The 20,930-nt window shown below is 40.1% G+C and overlaps 1 protein-coding gene across 1 annotated transcript in view; it reads left to right on the top strand.

Annotated features, from left to right (window-relative positions):
• The window catches only part of ctnnd2a (catenin (cadherin-associated protein), delta 2a), a 156,188-nt gene that overhangs the window by 105,576 nt on the left and 29,682 nt on the right, over nucleotides 1-20,930 (top strand). Inside the window, exons 11-14 of the mRNA XM_028432856.1 lie at nucleotides 5,346-5,532; nucleotides 14,771-14,888; nucleotides 17,193-17,375; nucleotides 20,382-20,555. Coding sequence (XP_028288657.1) covers nucleotides 5,346-5,532; nucleotides 14,771-14,888; nucleotides 17,193-17,375; nucleotides 20,382-20,555 — 662 coding nt within the window. The remainder of the gene's footprint in view (nucleotides 1-5,345; nucleotides 5,533-14,770; nucleotides 14,889-17,192; nucleotides 17,376-20,381; nucleotides 20,556-20,930) is intronic.

A 20,930-nucleotide genomic window follows, 5' to 3' on the forward strand; every position in this document is an offset into this window, starting at 1 on the left:
AGATGACATCAGGGCAGTGCTGCAGTTGGCCGTTGTGGCTGCCTGTTCTCTAATGTGGGTTTGGTGTGTCTTCACCTCAACGTATACATGTCAGTGATCACAGCTGTCACACTTTTCCTTTAAAAACAGCAGCTAAACTGCAGCAGGCAATCGTCAATCTTTTACACGGGGGCGTGTGCAAAACAGAAGCTCAGTCCTCCCACAGAAACACTTTGACTGGTACTTTTATCTGAATTAAACTCAGTAGCACTAGGATTTTCCTGGCTGTGTCAGTGGCAGTAGGTAAACAGGAAGGAACCTCCTCATGTCAAAAATTAGCAACAAACTGTCAGAACGATGACAGAATACCCCTAACTACAGACTAAAACTGATGACGTTCCTGGGCATGTAAGTATAGACAGTGGATCTCTGCAGAGCATGACTCATGACCATTGCCTACCACCAACTGACAGTCTGGCATGGACTGAAGAAGGATTGAGCAGTTCCCATCTTCTCCATTACTCTACGTCAGTGGAGAATTTTCACCACCAGACAGCCTGGCACCTTGAAGAATATCTCTAAAGTGTTGGAAAGACTAAGAGATCAAAAAATACAGCCTGGAGATGGAGTCTGTGTGTGTGTGTGTGGTCTGTAAGCAGATTAACAAATGAATTAAAATCACCGCAAGTCATACTGCATCATATTTTGAGCTATGAGTTTTATAAATAGTCATCTCACACAAACCAGACACGCACTGTGAAATTCTATCTCCCCCTCTCTCTTTCCCCGACTCTTCCTGTCTTTGCCCTTCTCTGGCTCTCCCCCTGCTGCTGGCAGCATGATTCAGTGTCATGCATGACTCTACGTTGTTGTCTGTTTACTCTACATTGAACTCTACATTTAGAATGCTTCCATTTGCCTGGTGGAACACCCTGCTGGTGCTGTAATTCACCACTGTTCCATAATTACTCAGTTATTCAATTAGGTCTGTGTTTTAAGTGTTCCCACAGAGAGGATGAGTACAATCAGTTATTTCTGAAAATTCTGCCAATTCAATGAAGTTTTAAATCAAAATGTCCAATTTACTGCAGCGATTCCATTCCCATGTGGTGAGATTATTTCTTTGTTATGTTGCTATGATGAGGTGCTACCAGATGACTCTGTGTAAATGAGTTCGAACCCCTTTCTGAGACCAGTATTACAGACACCATAACAATAGGCTAATGTGTGTTATAAATACACATTGTTAGCTATTTGCCCTGTTGTAGCTGCAAGGTATCGGATCTATTGCCCTGCCAAATTACAGCCACAACATTAAAGCCATTGACAGATGTACTAAATAACATGGATTATCTTGGTACAATGGCAGCGGTCGCAGGGATGTGTTTGGCCCAAAGTGAAACATTGATGTGTTACAAGCAGGAAAAATGAGTAGTATCTGTGTGACTTTGGCAAGGGCCTTATTGTGATGACTTATTGACTGGATCATTTCCTTGTGAAGGGATGGCAACAGGACGAGGCAGCATCACGCTGTGGGCAATGTTTTGCTTGGGTTCTGTCATTTAGTGTGGATGTGCACGTTGTTGTGGTGTATTTCTTAATGCTTGTAACGTCTCTGGGCCTGATATAACACTGGACACAGTTTTGTTCAAGTTAAAGGGGCTTTGTCACATTTTGATGACACCAGTGGACACAGCTATCAAAAAAGTGGCTGTACTGGAGTCCTTACAAATCAGCCTCCTCATTACTGTGTCTGTGTTGTCAGCTTCATCAAAGCACTTTCTTCTCTGTGATTAAAGAATATGTGCAGGTTTGAGGAAATGAGGCAGGGCGTATTTTTTTTTCCTCTCTTTTTCTTCTGGTGACCGGAAAAACCTTGCCTTAACAATATACCCTCTATCTCCCTATTGGTTCTGAAGTTTAAATTTAGACAAGCTTTATTGGTTTCCCAGGTCTCACCATGAGGTAGATAGAATGAAGTGAAGGCTTCCGGGCCTGTCAGTCAAAGTCTGGTCGATGCAGAGGCTTTGAGTGTCAATGGGAGATGCTATCCTTACTCACGGACTCACCTTGGTGCAGTGGACCATGTCTGCAGTTGATCTAAAATGGTTGCTAAGCTGATGTGTAGTTGCTAAAGAAACCTCTATTCACAAAATTCCTTATCATTTTAAAATAAACTCTGCCAATTATTTGACATTCAATCTTCACAGACAGTCCTTCATTTCCTAGCACGTCAAAGCATGAAACACTGTGGGGTTGTCCGAATCTTCATGCCCCACATATGGCTGTAAAATTGGTAGTGTCCTGCAGAAATGTCATTGCAGCATTTTCACTGTGGGAGGTCCTGCTGCTGTGGAATGAAACCTGCACTACTGGCAGTGGCAGTTTATCCACTGCACAGGATGCTACCTTGTGCTGACAAATGTCTTCCAACAACCTACTGCCAGAGCAAAAGCTGTGTGACCCAAGGGTTGAGTCAGTAATTGTTAACCTGCTGTCACCTGAAATGTTATCCAGAATCAGTGTGTGTATATATATAGTAAAATTTTCTCATTTACAGATTTTTGTAGACATTGCTTGTGTAATTTGTCATCTCTGGCTTTACTCATCACTAGGTTCTGACCCGATGGCTAACTAATTCACAGTGAGCTGCACAGATGAAGGCTGTTTAATAAAACATCGCCACTTGAGGCCTAACAGGTCTCACTCTCCCCTTACAAGTCACAAGCTCATTTATTCATGAATTCATGCAATCATCTCCCCGTTTCCCCCAAACCACCCAGCTCCTAGGGAAACTGTCCATCACAGCGTCTGAAGGGAACCAGTCAGAGAAGGGAAACAAAGAGATAAAGACAAGGCAATGGAAAGCATGGACACACAGAGGCTCCAAAATGATGTCATAGTCTGTTGGTCACCTGATGTTATTCCCATAAGGAGCCTGGGTTTAGCCAAGCATTACAGATCTATGTTTCTAGAGCAGGCAAGTGTGTGTGTCGGTTCATGTGTGTCAGTCTTGATTCTGCAGAATATTGGACAACAGCAGACACAATGTCCTTGCCCCAGAAAGACTAAGCAGTCTGTCCCTTTTATATGTTTTTTCTTTCTTCTGTTCAGTCTTTTTTTCCATTATTGTCTTAAAAAAGACACAAGCATCATAACCTCATTGTCTACGTTCGGTGTACATGTGTTTACGTTTATCTTTGTTGATATTTATTGGCCTTAGCACAGATAAAGAAAGGCAGCTGAGTGGCTATTGTGTTGCAAGCCAGCAGACTGTCAGCTCATCAGACAACACGGTTTTAACATGATTGCAATCATATACTGTCAACGGTCACCACTGGAGAGGCAGACGAGAGGAGACTGAGATTTAGGAGTTAATTCCTGATATGTATGTGGATCTTTTGGCTTTAAGTGTGGTTCTTCAGTTTGAAAAGAATGAGCACAAAGACACAGAAAGCAAAGTGAGACTGCATGTGAAACAAGAGGCTGATTAGAGAACGTGAAGGCGAATGTTGCCATGCTCACACACAGCCTCAGTGCAAGCACTTGATTGCTGCCAAGCAGCATACAAGGTCATGGCGTTATTATCACCCTCCTCTTCTTGTCCTATAAAACTCTCTCTCACACACATTGCTGTCCTTGTTCATCCTCTTTCTCTCACCTTCATTTTATTTTTCAACTTCTCACACATTTTTACATTAGTTTTGTTGTTTTTTAAAAAAATCAATATTTCTCTTTTTTCATATAATTAATTGTTAGTTGTTTTTCTCCGGGAACAGTCTTGAATATTAATAAATAAATATAAGTTTAATTACCAGAATTAGCCCTTTTTTCTTCAGTCTGCCAGTTTCTGTTTTTATCCTCCTTCTGTGACTTCCTCTGATCATTAATGTTATTCTGTTTCCCCCTGTCCTTCCTTTTTCTTGGCTTGCTTTCCTGCCCATCCTTTTGTCTGGGAAATGACTGACAATAGTGCAGTGTACTGTTAGACATCAATAGTGGCATTGCTTTTGGCATCGCACAACTGGCTGCTAGTCAACACCCAGTGCCTCCAGTAGTGTTTTTAGTAAAGTGAGACTTAATCCAAATCCATTGCTTCTGTTTCTGTGAGGGTTTGGCATCTGGAAAGATATATCACAAATTCTGCTCATATTGTGTTAATTTCATTTTCTGTCCCCCCCGAGACTTTTATTAATCCCAGCATTTTATCAAAAAAACTGCCCAAATGAATCACATCTGTCACCTCAGACTGACAACATCTGGAGCTGACATCAAATACATAAGGGATGGTGACCATCAGCACTGCAGAATTCTAATAGTTTGTCCTCTTTATTGCTTCAGTGTGTTCCTACCTCTTTAAATTGGGTATTCCAGCTCTAATTTCTTCTTATTTTATCCTGTGTCTTTCATCTCTGTTTCATATATCCGTACTGTATTATTTGTTGCTATATTTGTTTTGTGTTTCCTGCCCTCTGGGTAAGGATGATTAGCGGAAGCAGCAGGGACTAACAAACATATTTAGAATGCAAAAATGCTGACGAACCCTGTTCGCATGTGCATGAGCGTGTCATAGCTGACCAACAAGGCTAGTGCTGTCACCCGTCTGGGAAGAGGCATCTGGTATTCCATCTGACAAGAAGAAAGAAAATGCCTGTTTGTGTGCGATTGTGTGTGTGGGTGTGTACATGTGAACGCATACTGTATGTGATTAAGCTTTACAGTAGCATGAATTTGAATATGTGTCCTTGCAGGTGTCTCAGTGCATCCTTGCATAGTATAGGAGCTGCATATATAGACTGTATATCTCAGCATAATGTATATACGGATGGTGTGTTTGTGCACCCTGAACAACAGCAGTTCAACGGTCAGCCCATTTTCTTTTTCCGTGTGGGAGTAATTTGTTACTTTACTTTCAGCAACAGTCTTGGTTGAAGTTGAATCCTAGATGGCTCATTTTACACTACTGTACATTTACCAACCTGCAGGGGAGCTACAGTTTAAAGCCTTTTAAGCTACTGCTGTTATTTTCCTGGTGATGACTGACTGGGAACCCCACAGGGATCTACTGTTGGTCCACTTCTTTTTAAATTTATCTATAATTGACTTATGTATTATTTAATTAAAATAACAACCAATTCATTATTATTTACAGGATAATTTAATCCATTTTACTTTCTGTGCATTACAACCAAGGACAACATGCAGCACAACCTAAAATTGTTTCTGTCCCTATCTCACTTAGAGACAGGTTTAACCACTGTGTTTATTAATACTCCTTTTATTATTTTAATAATCTACCTTTTTAGTTAGATAAAGTTTGAATGTGATATATATTTTAAAAAAATCTCTCTCATCCTTATCTGCAGGTGTGCTTTGGAACCTGTCGTCATGTGATGCACTGAAGATGCCAATCATTCAGGATGCATTGGCCGTTCTCACCAATAGTGTCATCATACCGCACTCCAATTGGGACTCCTCCCCCAACCACCATGATGACCGCAAGCTACACCTTCATACATCCCAGGTGCTGCGCAATGCTACAGGCTGTCTCAGGTAAAAACAGCGTACACACACACTCCAACAAGGCAAAGGCACTTTTTACTTCCTCTTTCCTAACTCCCATTTATGAGCATATAACAACATGCTGCTTATACATATTATATGCGTTTCCTTTTTTATCCCGCTTAAGTATGGTGTTTACAGAAGTGTTATGCATAATTCAAAATGATTATATTAAGCTTCACAGTATGTGTGTGTGTGTGATTGTATGTTAGCCAAAGCACAATTCATATAATATTATCTACTGAGATAAATGTAAGGACGGATTTGTGTGTGAAAATGAGTCTTGTCACCACTATGTGATTATACAGTAGGTGCTATACTCTCAACTATAAACAATGCTCTGAGCAAAGTTGCTTCTCCCATCTCCTATCATTCTCTGCAGCTTATTCTCACTAACTTGTGATAGTCACCATAGCAACAACTCCTCCACTTGTATGAGTCTTTTGTGTGTTGACTTTAGCGGATTGTGGCGATAAAATATTTCTTGCTTGGATGATAATGAAGGACAGACGACTTTTGTGTGTGCTCTGAGACGCTCAGTCATTCAGTCTGTTTCATATGCGTCAACTTACCGTGCATTTATTAAGCTGATTTGTGTTGTGTAAGAGTTGTCTAAACCGATTCGAAGTGTGTGTATTTACATGATATTTGTCCTTCAGATAACACAGAGAAATTTACTCATTAATTAAAAATATGCACCAAAAGCAACATAATTGGCCACATTTTAAGCTCTTTGATTAAACAAAACCAAACAAAAAAGGAGTGGTCAGATCTTTTGATGAACATAAAATCCAACCTTTATACATAAACACAGACGATAACACACTACTTCAGCTGTACTTTTTAATTCAGCTGTCTGTTGTGTGATAGTATGCTGTTGGTACAGAACACGAGCTCTGCTTCCTGATCCCATAAACAACATTTGTTCATCTATGTACACACAGTCTCACACCAGCTCCACAGAGGACAGAGTCGGTTGAGAAAGAAAAGAAAAACTCCATGTCCTCTTGGCTGTCTCTCTTTGAGCTGTGTACTCAATCAACCACCAGCAGCCTGTGGATTAAACCTCACCCCACTTGCTGTGCAGGGCTCCTTTCAAGCTGTTTGGAATGGTTATCTCCAGCTATTCAATGTCTCTCAAAAGCATTTCAAAGCCATTCGTAAGATGTCACAAACAGGTTTTTGTACATTTGCAGAATTCTGAGCGTAAGGTGCTGCTTTGTGTGTACTTGCATCCGTACGCTACATACAATTAACATACCAATGCAAAAGCTCATGATGTTCGGGTCTGCTATCGCTTTAATGCTTACTTGTATAATCATGGTCACTCCCAATATCTTGCATTACTAAGAATATTTAGCTGCTGAATATTTGAAGATCTAGTTGTCAAGATGACCTGTAAATCTCCTGCTAGTCTGTTTAAAAAACAAATTCACCAATGACCCTGTTTGCTATTTTCTGCTGTAATCGAATATCTTAAACCTAATAGCATCATATCAGGCATAGCTTGATGTGTTCCAGCTGCTACATTATTTTTGCTCCTCTCTTTCAACTTCCCATCTATGCCTTTTGATCACTTTCTCCTTTAAATTTTTAACCACAGCTTATAGCATCAGGTGTTTCTCTTTGATGCATATAGAGGCATAAATAAACATTGGGAAGTTCAAATCTAGTTGCAGCTCTCTGCCTGTTCTCGTCAGTTATGGGGCGCCTGCATGACAAGATGATTACACACAGTATCGCAGTATCACAAACACCTGAACTAATCTAATTCAGTCCACTAACAGCTTCGTGTTTGCAATAAATATTACATTAGGAAATGCGGTTCTTGGAGTTGAGATGAGCCACAGTCGTGCGTTTTTCAGGCTGGTTTGCATGAGGACATTTACATTTGGACTGCATTATACTGTTAACTGTAACAGAAAGGGGATTTGATAGTGATGATATCACTTTTTGGGGTTATTCCAGTATATTTACAGCTTCTTTTATTATTATTACATGTTTACATTATTAATTACAGAAGCAGATCAGCATACTTGCAGCTGGCTGTGATTATGAAGTTATTCTTTTGCATAACAATTATAAAATTTGTTCTCATTTGCAGTAAGGAGATGTAGCCGCTTATGCACCCCAGATAATGAGTTTTGTATCTTAAATGGGCTATGTGTCGTGGGAGCTACGGTTTATAAACATCTAAAATAAACAAATTAATTAAAATTTCTTCTGTGATTTTTTTTTTTTTTTTTTTTTTTTTTTTAAGGCCAAGTGGAGCTGAAACGGTTTTTCATCGCAGTGTATATCATGCTTGCCATTTACCTCCCACACTGTGTTGAAAATTTGTCATTTTTTGTGTTTAATTTTGAGGGAAATGCTTTTAAAAGGTTAGATCATCTGATGTCTTTTAAAACATAAAAAAAGAGTTTGATGCTGATTTCAAAGGTCATTATTCAGTTTTGGAATAGGCTATCACACACCTCATTTCGGACATCCAACACAATAAATTGAAAAATAATAAGTGACTTTTTAAATACAGTAATTTATTTTGCCATTTCCTTTTTGTTGAGATAAACTTTCAAGACATTTAACTTATCAGTTAAGTGACATCTGTAGACGTCCAACTTTTTGTCAAGTTTATTTTTTCCAAGCTCAGTAAGCTGTTTATAGGATTTTAGTGCATGTGTGTGTAGGTACCTAAAGATGCGGGGGAAGATAAATGATGCTGTCACTGCAGTGTTCCACACTGTGAAGTTACAGATCAAATTGTAAAAAGCTGGTAGAAGAGAGGGAGGACCGCAGAGCAGGAGGGAAGAAGTTGGAATGATTAGAACTGGGAAACTGTAGAACAGTAGTGAACAATGAGAGGGAGCGACTAACGCAGAGTAATGAAGGTGTTTCTGCAGCTCTCCAGCGTTGTTTACTATCTCGCCATCGTTCCAGAGGGTTAAAGTGACACAAGACCACGGTGTTCGGGTCCCGGTGTACCTCAGCTCAATTTTAGCCCTCTCACCTCTCTGATTATCTCTCGGCTGTGTGTGCTTGCCTGGCTGTGTATTGCATGAGTGTGTGTTTCCCATTTTGGTTCATTTCTGTGGTTATGCAGGTTTGTGTGTGTGTGTGTATGTGCATGTGTGTTTTAACATGTTTTTCCTATATATTAAATTACTATTACTACTTATGGAGTGACGATATATATATAGATATCCATATAATATAATCACTGTTTCATCTTGCTTGTCATGTTTGCTCTGTACTGTATCATGTTTGCTGCTCTCTCTCTCTCTCTTTGTCTCTCTCCTTCATCTTCTCTGTCCTGTCTCCCTCTTCTCCTCCTCTACCCGGCCGACTGGCAGCAGGAATGGTTCCTCCTTAAGTAGACGGGTGCTGCTCAAGGTTTCTTCCTCTTAAAGGGAGTTTATCTTTGCCACAGTGCTCTTAAGGGGGTTCAGGCTCTGGGTCTCACGCTCTGGGTTTATGTGAAGCGCTTTGAGACAATTTCTGATTGTAAAATGCGCTATATAAATAAAACTGAATTGAATTGAATATAAGCTTGTAAATACTCTCTATACATACAGTATCAATGGAGAGATACAGGAAGTGTATAGAGCGTTAATACAAGAGTATTGTATGCCTGTGTACAGACACACATTTGTGCCTACTGGCAAGCGAAGGTGTTGAATCAAATCACAGCCAGTAAATGGGGGAGTCGATGATAATGAGAATGAACTGGTGTCAGGGCATCAGGTGTTTCCATTATTGGTGTGTGCTGGTGTGTAAATGTGTATTTTCTTGTTTGTTTATGTGTTCATTTGTGCATAGATTACACATGGGCCAAGCAGCTAATGATGCTGATGGACCCATATGTTGTCTAATCAGGTTGTGGGCACTAAAGGCACCTTCCTATTCGCACATATGACCATGCATGCATACACACAAACAGTATAAGGATATATCAAAAGGATGGTCCATCGTCAGTGTATATTGATATTCAGTAAACTTCCTAAAGTAGATGATAGTTTGCATGCCTTAACTTTAAAGAAGTTGGCAGAGGTACCAGCACAGAAGCCAATGAACTGTGTTGGATTGGGTCAACAGCAAAGTGTCTTTTAAATGAAGGCACACAAGAATCTATCATCTTGTTTGTATACTTAGTGATTTATTTATTTAACCACTGTTCCTTTAAGGAGAACTGAATACCACATTCTAAGATGGCACCACTATGGACTCCATCCAAACTTAATGTGAGTGTCTTAAATGTTTTCTTTGTAGAAGTTGTAGTCCCATGGTTTGACCACTATGCCAAAACTCATTGCACAGTCTAGTGCTGTTATCAGGCCAGACACAAGGTCCTCTGCTGAGGGGTTTCCATATCCTCCATTCAGAGGCTGTTTAGCTCCCTACAGGTTGTTGGTTTGCAGCCAAGCAAGAGAGGAAAAGCTACCTGCTGCCTCAGAGCTACACACACACCCACACACTCCCAGATGCATCTGTGCAGTAGGATTAATTTTTGGATGAATTCAGAATGAAATGTGTGATCACACTTTAGTTTGTTTCCATATTTATTCCATTGATATTAATAGCTTTGCATGAATGTGTGGTGGTGACCTTTTCCTGCCCAGTCACACACACACGGTCAGAGCCACCACACACCAGCTGTTTGAGGCAAAGTCACTCAGTAGTCATTTGTTCCTTGAGCAATATTAGAGAGCCATCTGTCTGAGACACACTCATGTGCACATCTTTCCTGTGGAAGTTGCACAAGTCAACTAAAACTGTAGGAAAACAGTAACATCTGATTTTCTTAGTGACTCTGCACATTACCTGAATTGGAATTATATCAGTTGCAAATGAAAACTGTCTAATGAGTGAAAATGTGTTTATACCTTAATGGCTGCTATACTAGTAAACTTTGCTTAACATAAGAACATAAAGGTTTATAGGCTGTAGGTTGTAACACTTTTTGAATACAAGGTATTATTTTGCATGACTATTGATGGATGACAACCAATATTTACCAAGTCACCTCTTTTTTTTATTACACTTTTTAATTTCATTAAATCCCTCATTTTGAATGTCATTTGTTCCAAATAGAGGGACACTTCTTAGATTAACCTGTAATGATTTTTGGCCCAGCACATATAGTTTATAATTTGTTTTTAATTTGCTTCCCAGGAACTGGGCTCAGGCCAACAGGGAATGGGCTAAATATTGACAGACGTTACTCAGTATTGCCATTTAATGGAAATATTATCATCAGTAGGATGCACCCACACAATGAATTCTTTTAAACATTATGAACTTCAGTTGGTAAATGACTTGCGCTATAGCACTGGCAGCAGTGGCACTTCCCTGTTACTGAACTGCAGCTAAAATAACAACTTAAATTCTGAATGGGATGCTTAATCAACTTCTGTGTCTTCTTGCTCAGTAGGTAATTATTTAACAATGCAGGCTAATGAGTTCGACTGAATTAATGAGGAGTGACATCAGATAGGATGAAGTGGAAGCCTGTAATGGACTCGTTAAATAGTAGAGATTACCAGTTAAATTTAAGGAGATTCATGGACACCTTTATTCACGCACACATACACACAAAGTAATTGAAAACCCTCCTGATCTCAACAGTACCTCACTGAAAGAGTTCAGCAAACTGTTTTCCAGAGCTTATCTGCACAGACATTGCTTAAAGATGTCACCAAAGTCCTTTTGGATAAGGCTCACCACTTGACAGCTATGTTGGCAGTGACCCCAGGCAGTTATTTTGGGCTAACGAGGCTAGGCTCACGGCTAAATGAATTGAGGGGTAGCCATAACTGCAATGGTCTCAGTGGTTTTAGGTGAAGAAGCACTGATGTGAAGTACATCTTCAAACATCCATCAGGCATTACAGACTTTTGATTCTCTTCAGATTTTTAAGCTCTCTCTCTCTCTCTCCTTCTGAATGACGGCCTTATTCACAGTATATGTTATGAGGGTCTGTGAATCCTGTAGTGTGAAGCTGACTAATATTCTCTAGATGTGAACGTGAGAGTGCCTGGGGGCACATCACACCTGGAAAAAAAAATGTTAGCAGGTTTTTTTTTATTGCATTAAAAATTCTAGCCTCTCTTTCTTTGTCGCACTAAATAGCACAGAAGGAAACGTATGGTGCAGAAAGACACAATATGTCATGTTTCATTGCAGACCCAGTAGACATGTGTAACAATACATATATACAATCAGAAATACAGCCAGATATGCAGGGAAGCTGTGCACAGTCATTTACAGATACACACAAGCTATTAGAAATGTGAATGTAATCTCTATTCATGTCAACAAATGCTGTGTTTTTACAATAACTGAACACTGGGTAGTTTTCTTGGAAGTCCTGAAACTACCCTACTGTGTCTTATCTTTATCTACAGAGAGTGAAAGTAAAGAATGCACACTTTAGTTAAGGCTCTGTCTGTGAGGTAGCTGTCAAGAGAGAGGTTTTGCCATACAAAAACATGAGCATACCACCAATTTAAGGTCTTCCACTGGAATGTTTTCCCACAGAATATCCTCAAGATTGATCCATGTATCCGAGTTTTGCTGTCAGCGTGTGTAATATGATGAATCCCACTTACATCTATATAGTGTTCTGTATAAATCTGCAGCCGAACAACACACTTCTCTGAAAGTTCTCTCAGCTAAACTTTTATGCTGCACACCAAGTGCCTTCTCCTCTTGCCATGATAAGGCATCAGATAAAAAAAAAATGTGACGGAAATCTCAGTAGAAGTCGGCATATTCAAGGCTGAGCATTAAAGCAGTAAATAATTCACCCTCTCTTTTTCATCCACCCACGTCCTGTCTTCAGTGTTTAAACATTAGTCAAGGTGAAGTGTTTTCACTGTTGTGTAGGTTTATATCAACTTGAGGGAGAATGTTGTCTCTGCTAAGCGGCATTTCCATCGTGAGCTTGTTTGCCCATTAGCATTCAAAGCGGGTGAAAATGACTTGACCTTCTCTTGGAAGCGGGGAGCCGTGAACGTGAAGTTTTAATTGAGTTCTTTTGTCTTCCCCTTTCTTTCTTTTCTCTCTGTATCATCAGAACAATTTATGAATGACCTGATCTTATAGAATGGGGAAACAGCTGTAATTTCTTTATTATGCCAATGTGATAGATGAAGTTATTCATTAATACCATCACGTTTTGTGCATCTTATCTGTTTTCTAACATTTAGTCATAAGAGGATATTTGAACAAACTTAGTCTGTTCCTTCCTTCATTGTTTTCTCTCTCATTCGCCAGTTTAAATATTGAGATTACTCAGTGAGGTACTTCAGCCATCTCCAACAAGCTTGTCTGTCTCGGCTAACATGGTGACGAGTCCCACCCCATCTGCCAGATATCACCATCAGCTCCTCCTGTTTTTTTTTTGTTTTTTTCCCTGGAGTTGGTTGGCTGACAACGGCGATAAATATAGAGACATAAAACTGTGACACAGTTACAGGCCATCATGTAATAGCATGATGACACTGACATTTTTGCAGCCTTGACTTAATGTGTCGCCATTATACTATAGTAGACATTATCTAAATGCAGCCAGGTTGGCCTCTAAGTGATAAATTGAACCATTGTCAAGAAAAAGCAGCACAGAAATGAATGCTGGGACAGTTGAGCCTGTTCATGGTCATGTACCGACCCTTCCAATATAATCCAACGGGGATGCGCTATAATAAATACACTCAACAATTCCATATATTTATCCACCTGAATACCTTCATTTTGGATTTAGAGGACAACATTGTACTCTCTGCCCCTGTTCAGCTGAATTGGCAAGAATTGCTAAACATGCCTATTCTGAGGAAATGCACTGTGTGGTTGTAACAATGAGGTTTTAACGCCGCATGTTGAGTAGACAATTGTCTCCTGGGTACTTACACACCTACAACCGTAAACATGCTCCACTGTGCTTATTATGCTTCGTAACACTGATATCCCTAAAGGCTGTCTACAACATGATGCACAGGCAGACACTCTCTGCACTCATTTAGGCATGATGTTTTTTTTTGCTTTTATATTTTGGCAAGTACTATTTCTGTGCAGCAGATTGACAGAGAGAATGTTGCAAGCTTTCCTTAGAAAATGTATTTTCACACCCAAATCTGTGTGTAAAGTTGTTTCTATTTGAATACAAACTTGCCAGTAGCACAGTGATTTTTACATTATTAGCAAAACAAGAAACATTTTCACTAAAAGAAAATGTCATTGTACAAAGCAGTGTTCCCAAAAGCTCTCATAGACCAAAAAAAAGAAGCTCAATAGAAGCTCAAGCTGTGCTTAAACATCAGCATGCAGAATGAAGCAGTCAATAACATCGAGTAGTGTCATCGTTAACCAGCTTAAAATGGAGTCTTGAGGATGAAAGTTATGTGCTTTCACCTAAAAGAAGGCAAATATAAAAGAGCTGGACAACAGGAAATGAGAGCAAGGAGAGAGGAGCAAGATAATTTAAATTACCTCTAACTACCTGCCTTCAATGTGGAAGAGTTCAAAGCCAAAATCTGGACTAAAAAGCCACTTTAAACCCATTAATAGTTAACAGAAAAAAACCCATAATCCTCACTTTTGTATTTTATTGACACAGTGAAATGAGTCACTGTCTGGTACTGTGTTGATCCGTAGCACAGGAAGTTCCATGTAAAATCCAAACAAATCCAACCTGATGCCACCCACCTACCTCCAATTCAATCAAATTTCAGTTCATTATTTCTCAGCATCACACTGGCAGAGAAGCTAATAATAAATGGAACAATATTGTCAAATTATCAAAGCAGCGTTGGTGTGAGTGCTGGCTCTAAAGTTCAGACACCAACTGTCTGACTAAAGAGGCTTTTTTTTCCTCCCTTTCCTTTTTTTTTGGACTGAAGTCAAGTGCTTTAAATTGGAGTGAGCCTTCAGGGCATAGATTGAGATGTATCCAGAATTTTAATGCTGCCTTTTCAATTGTTTAGTTTAGGGAGAGCTGCCAGGTTCCCTGTATCTATTTCTCACTTTCCCTCTCCCTCTCTCTCTGTCTCTGGACACCTCTTATTACCAGCTTTCGTTTTTCCTTTCATCTGTCTTCCCGTCTTATCTTCCCTCCTCAACCAGCTCTCATTCCTTCACCATTTGTTGTACTCTTTCTATTTGGCAAACACACACACACACACACACACACACACACACACACACTATCCAACTAGTGTTTGTGTTTGTGTTACAGGAATGTTAGCTCAGCAGGTGAGGAGGCGAGACGACGGATGAGGGAGTGTGATGGCCTGACAGATGCTCTGCTCTACGTTATCCAGACCTCTCTGGGCAGCAGTGAGATCGACAGCAAGGTGTGACTGAGCATGTTTCTCCTGTTTACTTATTTGATGTGCGCATTTTTTAAATTATTTAACCTTATTCACATGAGGTGTGTATTACCAGGGGACCTCGTGTGATTTCGAAATCCCGGCTCCCATGTATGTGTTTTGTGTGGCACGTTCACACACACACAAAAGTCAGTGTGTTACCAGAATTTACACTGACAGTGTCAATGGAGATGATGTAAAAGCTCTGCTACCTGGCTGTATGGGATATAACCATATCAACCAACAGCAACACTACCTGATGAACATATAATATATGGTCATATTTTTGGGTTCAGGTCAAATTTGATGCAAATTGGGCTGCAAGAGAGCTCAGATAAACAAAAAGAAAAAGGAAAATAGCTCAACATTTCAAAGCTCAACAACAGCAAAGTCTTTTATGCCGGTTTACGGTTATTTTCTCATTTTTCTGAGGACATGTTTAATATCGGCTCGCAGTCTGTGTTGTATGTCAGTATGTGTATGTCAGTATGTGTGTTGACATCTCCCAGTACGTGTGGGCCAGTCAATACTACATAAACAGTGCTGTGGATGGCTGACTTCTCAAGGTCTCCCTGTCTCCTAGCCTTTCTAAATGGCTATCCTTAATCACTGTTAAACCGCCCGCCCCTCTTCACCGTTCGACTGCAGACACCAGGGGAGCACCGCCACAGTAACAAAGACTGATTGGCAGACGAACCTCCAAGTGGTCACCATTTCAGTTAGTGATTCACAATAACCATTTGCTCGTTCTGTCTGGCTTTTCCTCCTCTGCTCATTTTGGCTGTTTAGTTGGCAGATTTTTGTCTGATCTGTCATTAACGAGACGGCAAGAAACGGTTAATAACATCCTGTAGCGTCACCTGTATTTTGTTCAATTAAAAAGAAAATATTGCTCCTCAGGCATGTCTGCCAAAACGAGCGTAGGTAGTTAAAGTAGCATTATAGCTAATTATCTGCTGGCCATTGACTCCTTTCATGTTTACAAATCTCAACAGAAATGCATCAGACCTGAGGAATAGTCACCATAGCATGTATTCAACTTAATATTACAGATAAAACGTTAAGCATATCCTACAGATCACTGCTTATATGCTGTGGAGAGAGCATTACAAAGATTTAAACAAGGATCCAGTGTATTATAGCAGTTAAGAGTCAATGAACTTTAATAGATAGTATAATAAAAATTGATGGCATAAGCAGATGCACCACCAAGTTATACAATATTGATATTTAACAGTTTGCATTAAGTGTAGCTACAAGTCCGTTAATGTATGCAGTGTTCTGAATTGATTCTAAAATCTCACAGCAGAAAGCAGCACAAGGTCATAAACACAACACACACACACTTTTTTTTTCCACGCAGGCGTTGGGCCTCTGTTCTGTTACTGACCCTGACCTTTGACCTCCTCAAACTGACTAGACGTATCTCAGAATCATTCACAACCAGGATCGAGTAATCTCTGTATTCTCTGAACCATGCAGCTTGGAAATAAAAGGGTACTGAATGAACGTGAAATAACAGATCGAAATATGAAATGTCACAGTATATTGTAAATAATGTAACTTTTGCCTACATGGGTCTATAATAGCATGTGAATAGTATTTCAGACATGAATGCGGCTCACTGAAGTGAGACATTGTTTTGTTTGTTGAATCTCTTGAGGCTGTTCAATTACGCTCCTTAGTTGTTTTTGTGTAAACCAACGGTCAGACTGAGAGAAGATTGATGATTTGTCTTTGTTAATTTCCACTTGGTTGACTCGATGTCTCCCCTTTCTTAGGGATACACACACACAATCAGTGAAAGGACACACTTAAAGAATAGACAACACTGTAAGACATTGTTTGCTGCTCACACTGAGGTGCACTCACGTGTTCTGTGGCTGCTGGGTTTGCCTCCAAACTTTGTGTTTAATGGGCCGTGTCAAACTGTATTGAGTTTGTCATTTTTCCTCATTTAGCCAAGTTTCTTGTATTCTCAAGTCAGAGCTAACTTAATGCTGAGGTGCATTCCCTGTGAGATTATTGCTGTTCTTTCTTTTTCCTCTCTCTCTCTCTTTCTCTCTCATCATCTCTCTCTTGCTCCATCTGTCTGGCTCATGAGTGCGGGCGGAAGGCCGATAGCGTAAATCTGAGAGTGGGCGGCTTTTATTAGCATGCTTTGACTTTGAGCTCTCTGTGTTTTCAAGCGAGATGTTTCATTAAATCAAAAACACAAATCTCCTATTTTGATGTTCTCACTTTTTTCATTCATGTCTGTTTTACACTGTCCTCTCTGCGGATCTCCAGACTGTGGAAAACTGTGTTTGCATCTTGAGGAACCTGTCGTACCGACTTGCTGCAGAGACGTCCCACGGCCAGCAGGGAGGGTTGGAGGAGCTGGACGGTCTTCTTTGTGACGCCAACGGCCGTGATGGTGAGAGCTCTGGCTGCTGGGGCAAGAAGAAGAAGAAAAAGAAGGGAGCTGAGCAGGTAAGGATGAAGTCGTTGAAATAAATTGTCATAAAACCTGTTGAATAATTGCATCTTAGCATTATATACAGTCCCAAACAAAATGACTCTTTTTACCATAATTGATCCATTCTGTCATTCATCAGCCCTTTCATCTGTGCAGGGAGCCAACTGTAAGTCAGCTCATTCAACAGCAGGATTCTCATTTGTATGCTCTCTGCGGGCTTAAAAGAGAGAGGACGCAAATGCACATGCTCTATGAGCTCAAAACTACAGAGGCGTGTGGAACATTGAGGTACCATCTTGTAATCTAGCTCCCAGTCGTCCTCGATTTTCCCATGAAATGCAGAGCGGAGTACAGTTTGGTCCCTTAATTTACATGTTTTGCTGTAAAACTAAGGAGGGAAAGGGTGTTTTTTTAGAAATCTGCAAACACCAGATACTGAGTGTTTCATCATCTGGGTTAGATCAGGTTAAGGAAAGGCCATGGCACACGATTTGCATGAATAATAAATGATCCTATGTGCTGCATGGGAGCATCTGCACCAATTATGTTCATCCAACTCCCTCTATATAGGTGTGTATACTGTATATACACATGTGTGGAAAAAGTAAAAGCAGGCAGGAGCGATTGAGGCAGCTTTGCACGCCCTTAACAGGGATGTGTGGTAAATAATGGAAAACAGGGATGAAACGCACAGATCACAGAGAACTCAACAAGCAAAAGTTGAAAAGCATTGGCTTCTTTTATAATGCATTGGCGCATCAGCCAGCTTTTTTTTTGCTGTTTTTTTAATCACATTTCATATAATTGAAACTTTTTAACCCACTTTTTTCATTACAAGCTTCATCATTCTCAGTTCTCTCTCTGGTTCCCGCTGTGGCTGTACTTCAATTTTGTCACCTTGATTGTCTATATTATTTATCTGCTTTCTTTTTAGACATCATCCATTTTATCTATCCTTAGTTGCCCCTTCTTCCACTTTTTTAATTTAAAAGATTTCAAGACTTTTCTCTTGATCGAATTCACATTATTGGAATTTTGTATAGGCCTACAACAAGTGAGTTGTTTTTAGGATCCAAAGCACTGGCTACATGTTACATGCTACAAGTAAAGTTCCTAATAAATTACCTAACTTCTAACCTGTGCATACTTCCAGGATATACAATTTAGTATAGATATGGAAGCCTGGTGTTTGCAGTTTTTTGTACACAGGAGGGCGATTCAGGCAGAGATCCCAGGGATATACATTTGCCCGAAATGAGAATGGGGAAGTAATTAGTAAAAGACAGACAGAAAATAAAGGAGTAGGAGCCAAGAGACTGGCTCGGAGAGAGAGATGGAGGGTGATCTACAGAGACACATGCAGTCAAACTGTAATGTAGTCTCCTTAATCATTTATTAGAGGTTAGGATAGCATGTCCAGGGAGCAGTGTGAGAGGTTCAACCCGGCTCAAACATTTCTAATGGACTACTACTGAAACACACTGTAAACAGCACAGTTTTGCTTACTGCCCCCGACTTTTCTTTGGAATTCGGTTTTGTTAGATGTTCAGCAGTCTTGTGAAAACTCTATAAGCAAGCAGTTGCAGGGTGTTTTAAAGCTGAGTTTCTGTGTTTAACACATGCAGTGACTGGATATAAAATGTATAAACACCACTTCCAATGACAATATGTACGTCACAATAATGCAAGAAAATGTTTGATATAGTGAAAAATATACACTAAGAGAATATTAGTTACACAAATGAACATTATACGTTGATATTAAATATGTAGAATGTCTCCAGGCAACAGAGCATACCATGATCGAGTTGATGCCTCTTGTCATAGTGCCTCTGCACACTTCAAACTATAAGAAGCCTTTGATTTTTATGATCAGAGAATCTATGTATAGATACATGCACACTTGCTCACACAGTCACACACACACACACACACACACACACACACACACACACTACACAGCACCTCTCTGAAGACACACACTAGCCTAGTTTACCTTGAGACAATAGGGAGGAGGGAAGGCAGTAGAGCAAAACCGAGAAGGTCGATGGGGAGAGGAAAAACTCTCCCCATCTGGAGAGAGAAGGATGGAAATAGAATAAGAAAAGAGGGAAGGGGGAGTTGAACAAAAAGAGAGAGAGAGAGAGAAAAGGAATCAACAGAAGAGAAAAGCGAGGTGTGCGGTAAATAAACAACAAGCGGGATTGGAAAAAAAAACAATAAAGAAATATAAGTAAAACGGCATAGAGGAAGAGAGATAGTTGTGGGTTCATCCCTATATGAAAGAGGTGTGGGCATGTCAGTCAACAAAGAGGCTCAAACATCAAGAGACTCACTGTAGTGGCAAGGGAAGAGAAGTAAAGTGAAAAAGAGGTGTGCAGCTGGAGGTTCCAGTAGGAGTGAAATATATAGCCTCCCTCTCATCTCTTTTGATTTTTTTAGTATTCCTCACCTCTCTCCACATCCACTGTTCTCTCCCTAACAGGTTAATGGGTTGTGTTATTTTCTTTGTCTTCTTAATATGTCTGGGTGCACTCGGTGGAGATGTCAGTCAAAACAACATGGATACAAAAGAATAACCGAAAGATGCACCGATTTCTGTGGGCAGGTTTACAAGCAAATCTATTATTGTAAATCATATAAGCTGACTTGTAACTGAAGTGGTCATTGTTTTTATCAGTGGTGGGACTAATTGCATTTAAAGTCTCCTGGTCGGCAGTCATCACGATGGTATAATTGGAAAAGTTAAGGTGATGAGAAGGTTTTGATGTGAAGTGACAGAATGAAAGTAGTTATCAAAAATGGAACAAAAAAAGTGGTGAAAGTCCTGCACCTTTGCCAAGCCATTGGAAAGCAGCATAAGATGTATTAAGTGAAGTACAAAGTAATATGAATGCCAGTGTAAATATAATATGTTACTGCAGGAGCAGAGTTGACAGCATTCATTCATTCATCTCATCTTTTTCATCTCCTTGTGAACAAAAGTGAACATAAAAGAAATCTGTCTCCTGTTTTCACAGTGGGATGGCGTGGGCCCCTTTCCAGATACGGCGGAGCCCCCCAAAGGGGTTCAGATGCTGTGGCACCCCACCATCGTCAAACCCTACCTCACCCTGCTGTCTGAATGCTCAAATCCCGACACCCTGGAGGGTGCAGCTGGGGCTCTGCAAAACCTAGCTGCAGGCAGCTGGAAGGTACCGGCGGGGCGTTTGAATGTTTGACGTCTCACATTTTCTTAACTTGTAACTTTGTAACACCTTCGCACATAACTAATGGGAAATCAAACTGCGAAGGTAAATTTATTAGACCTGTCCTCGCTTAGCTGTGTTACAAATGCAGAGACATACAGTGTACACAGATTACTGCCTCCATACCCTTCTAATCCCAAAAACAAAGGAGTAAACAACACAATGCTGGTTTGTCTTCTGTTTATTTAAAGGTAATGTGATAATAGCAGATTATCAGTAAAGGATAAGTTTACCATTTTTTAATCTGAATTAGAGCAGCCTTGCCGAGTAATGAATGCATTTTCATGGCAGGCGGACACTGAATTGTTACAAAGGGATTAA

This window comes from Parambassis ranga, chromosome 20, assembly GCF_900634625.1.
Source record: "Parambassis ranga chromosome 20, fParRan2.1, whole genome shotgun sequence".
Lineage (NCBI taxonomy): Eukaryota > Metazoa > Chordata > Actinopteri > Ambassidae > Parambassis > Parambassis ranga.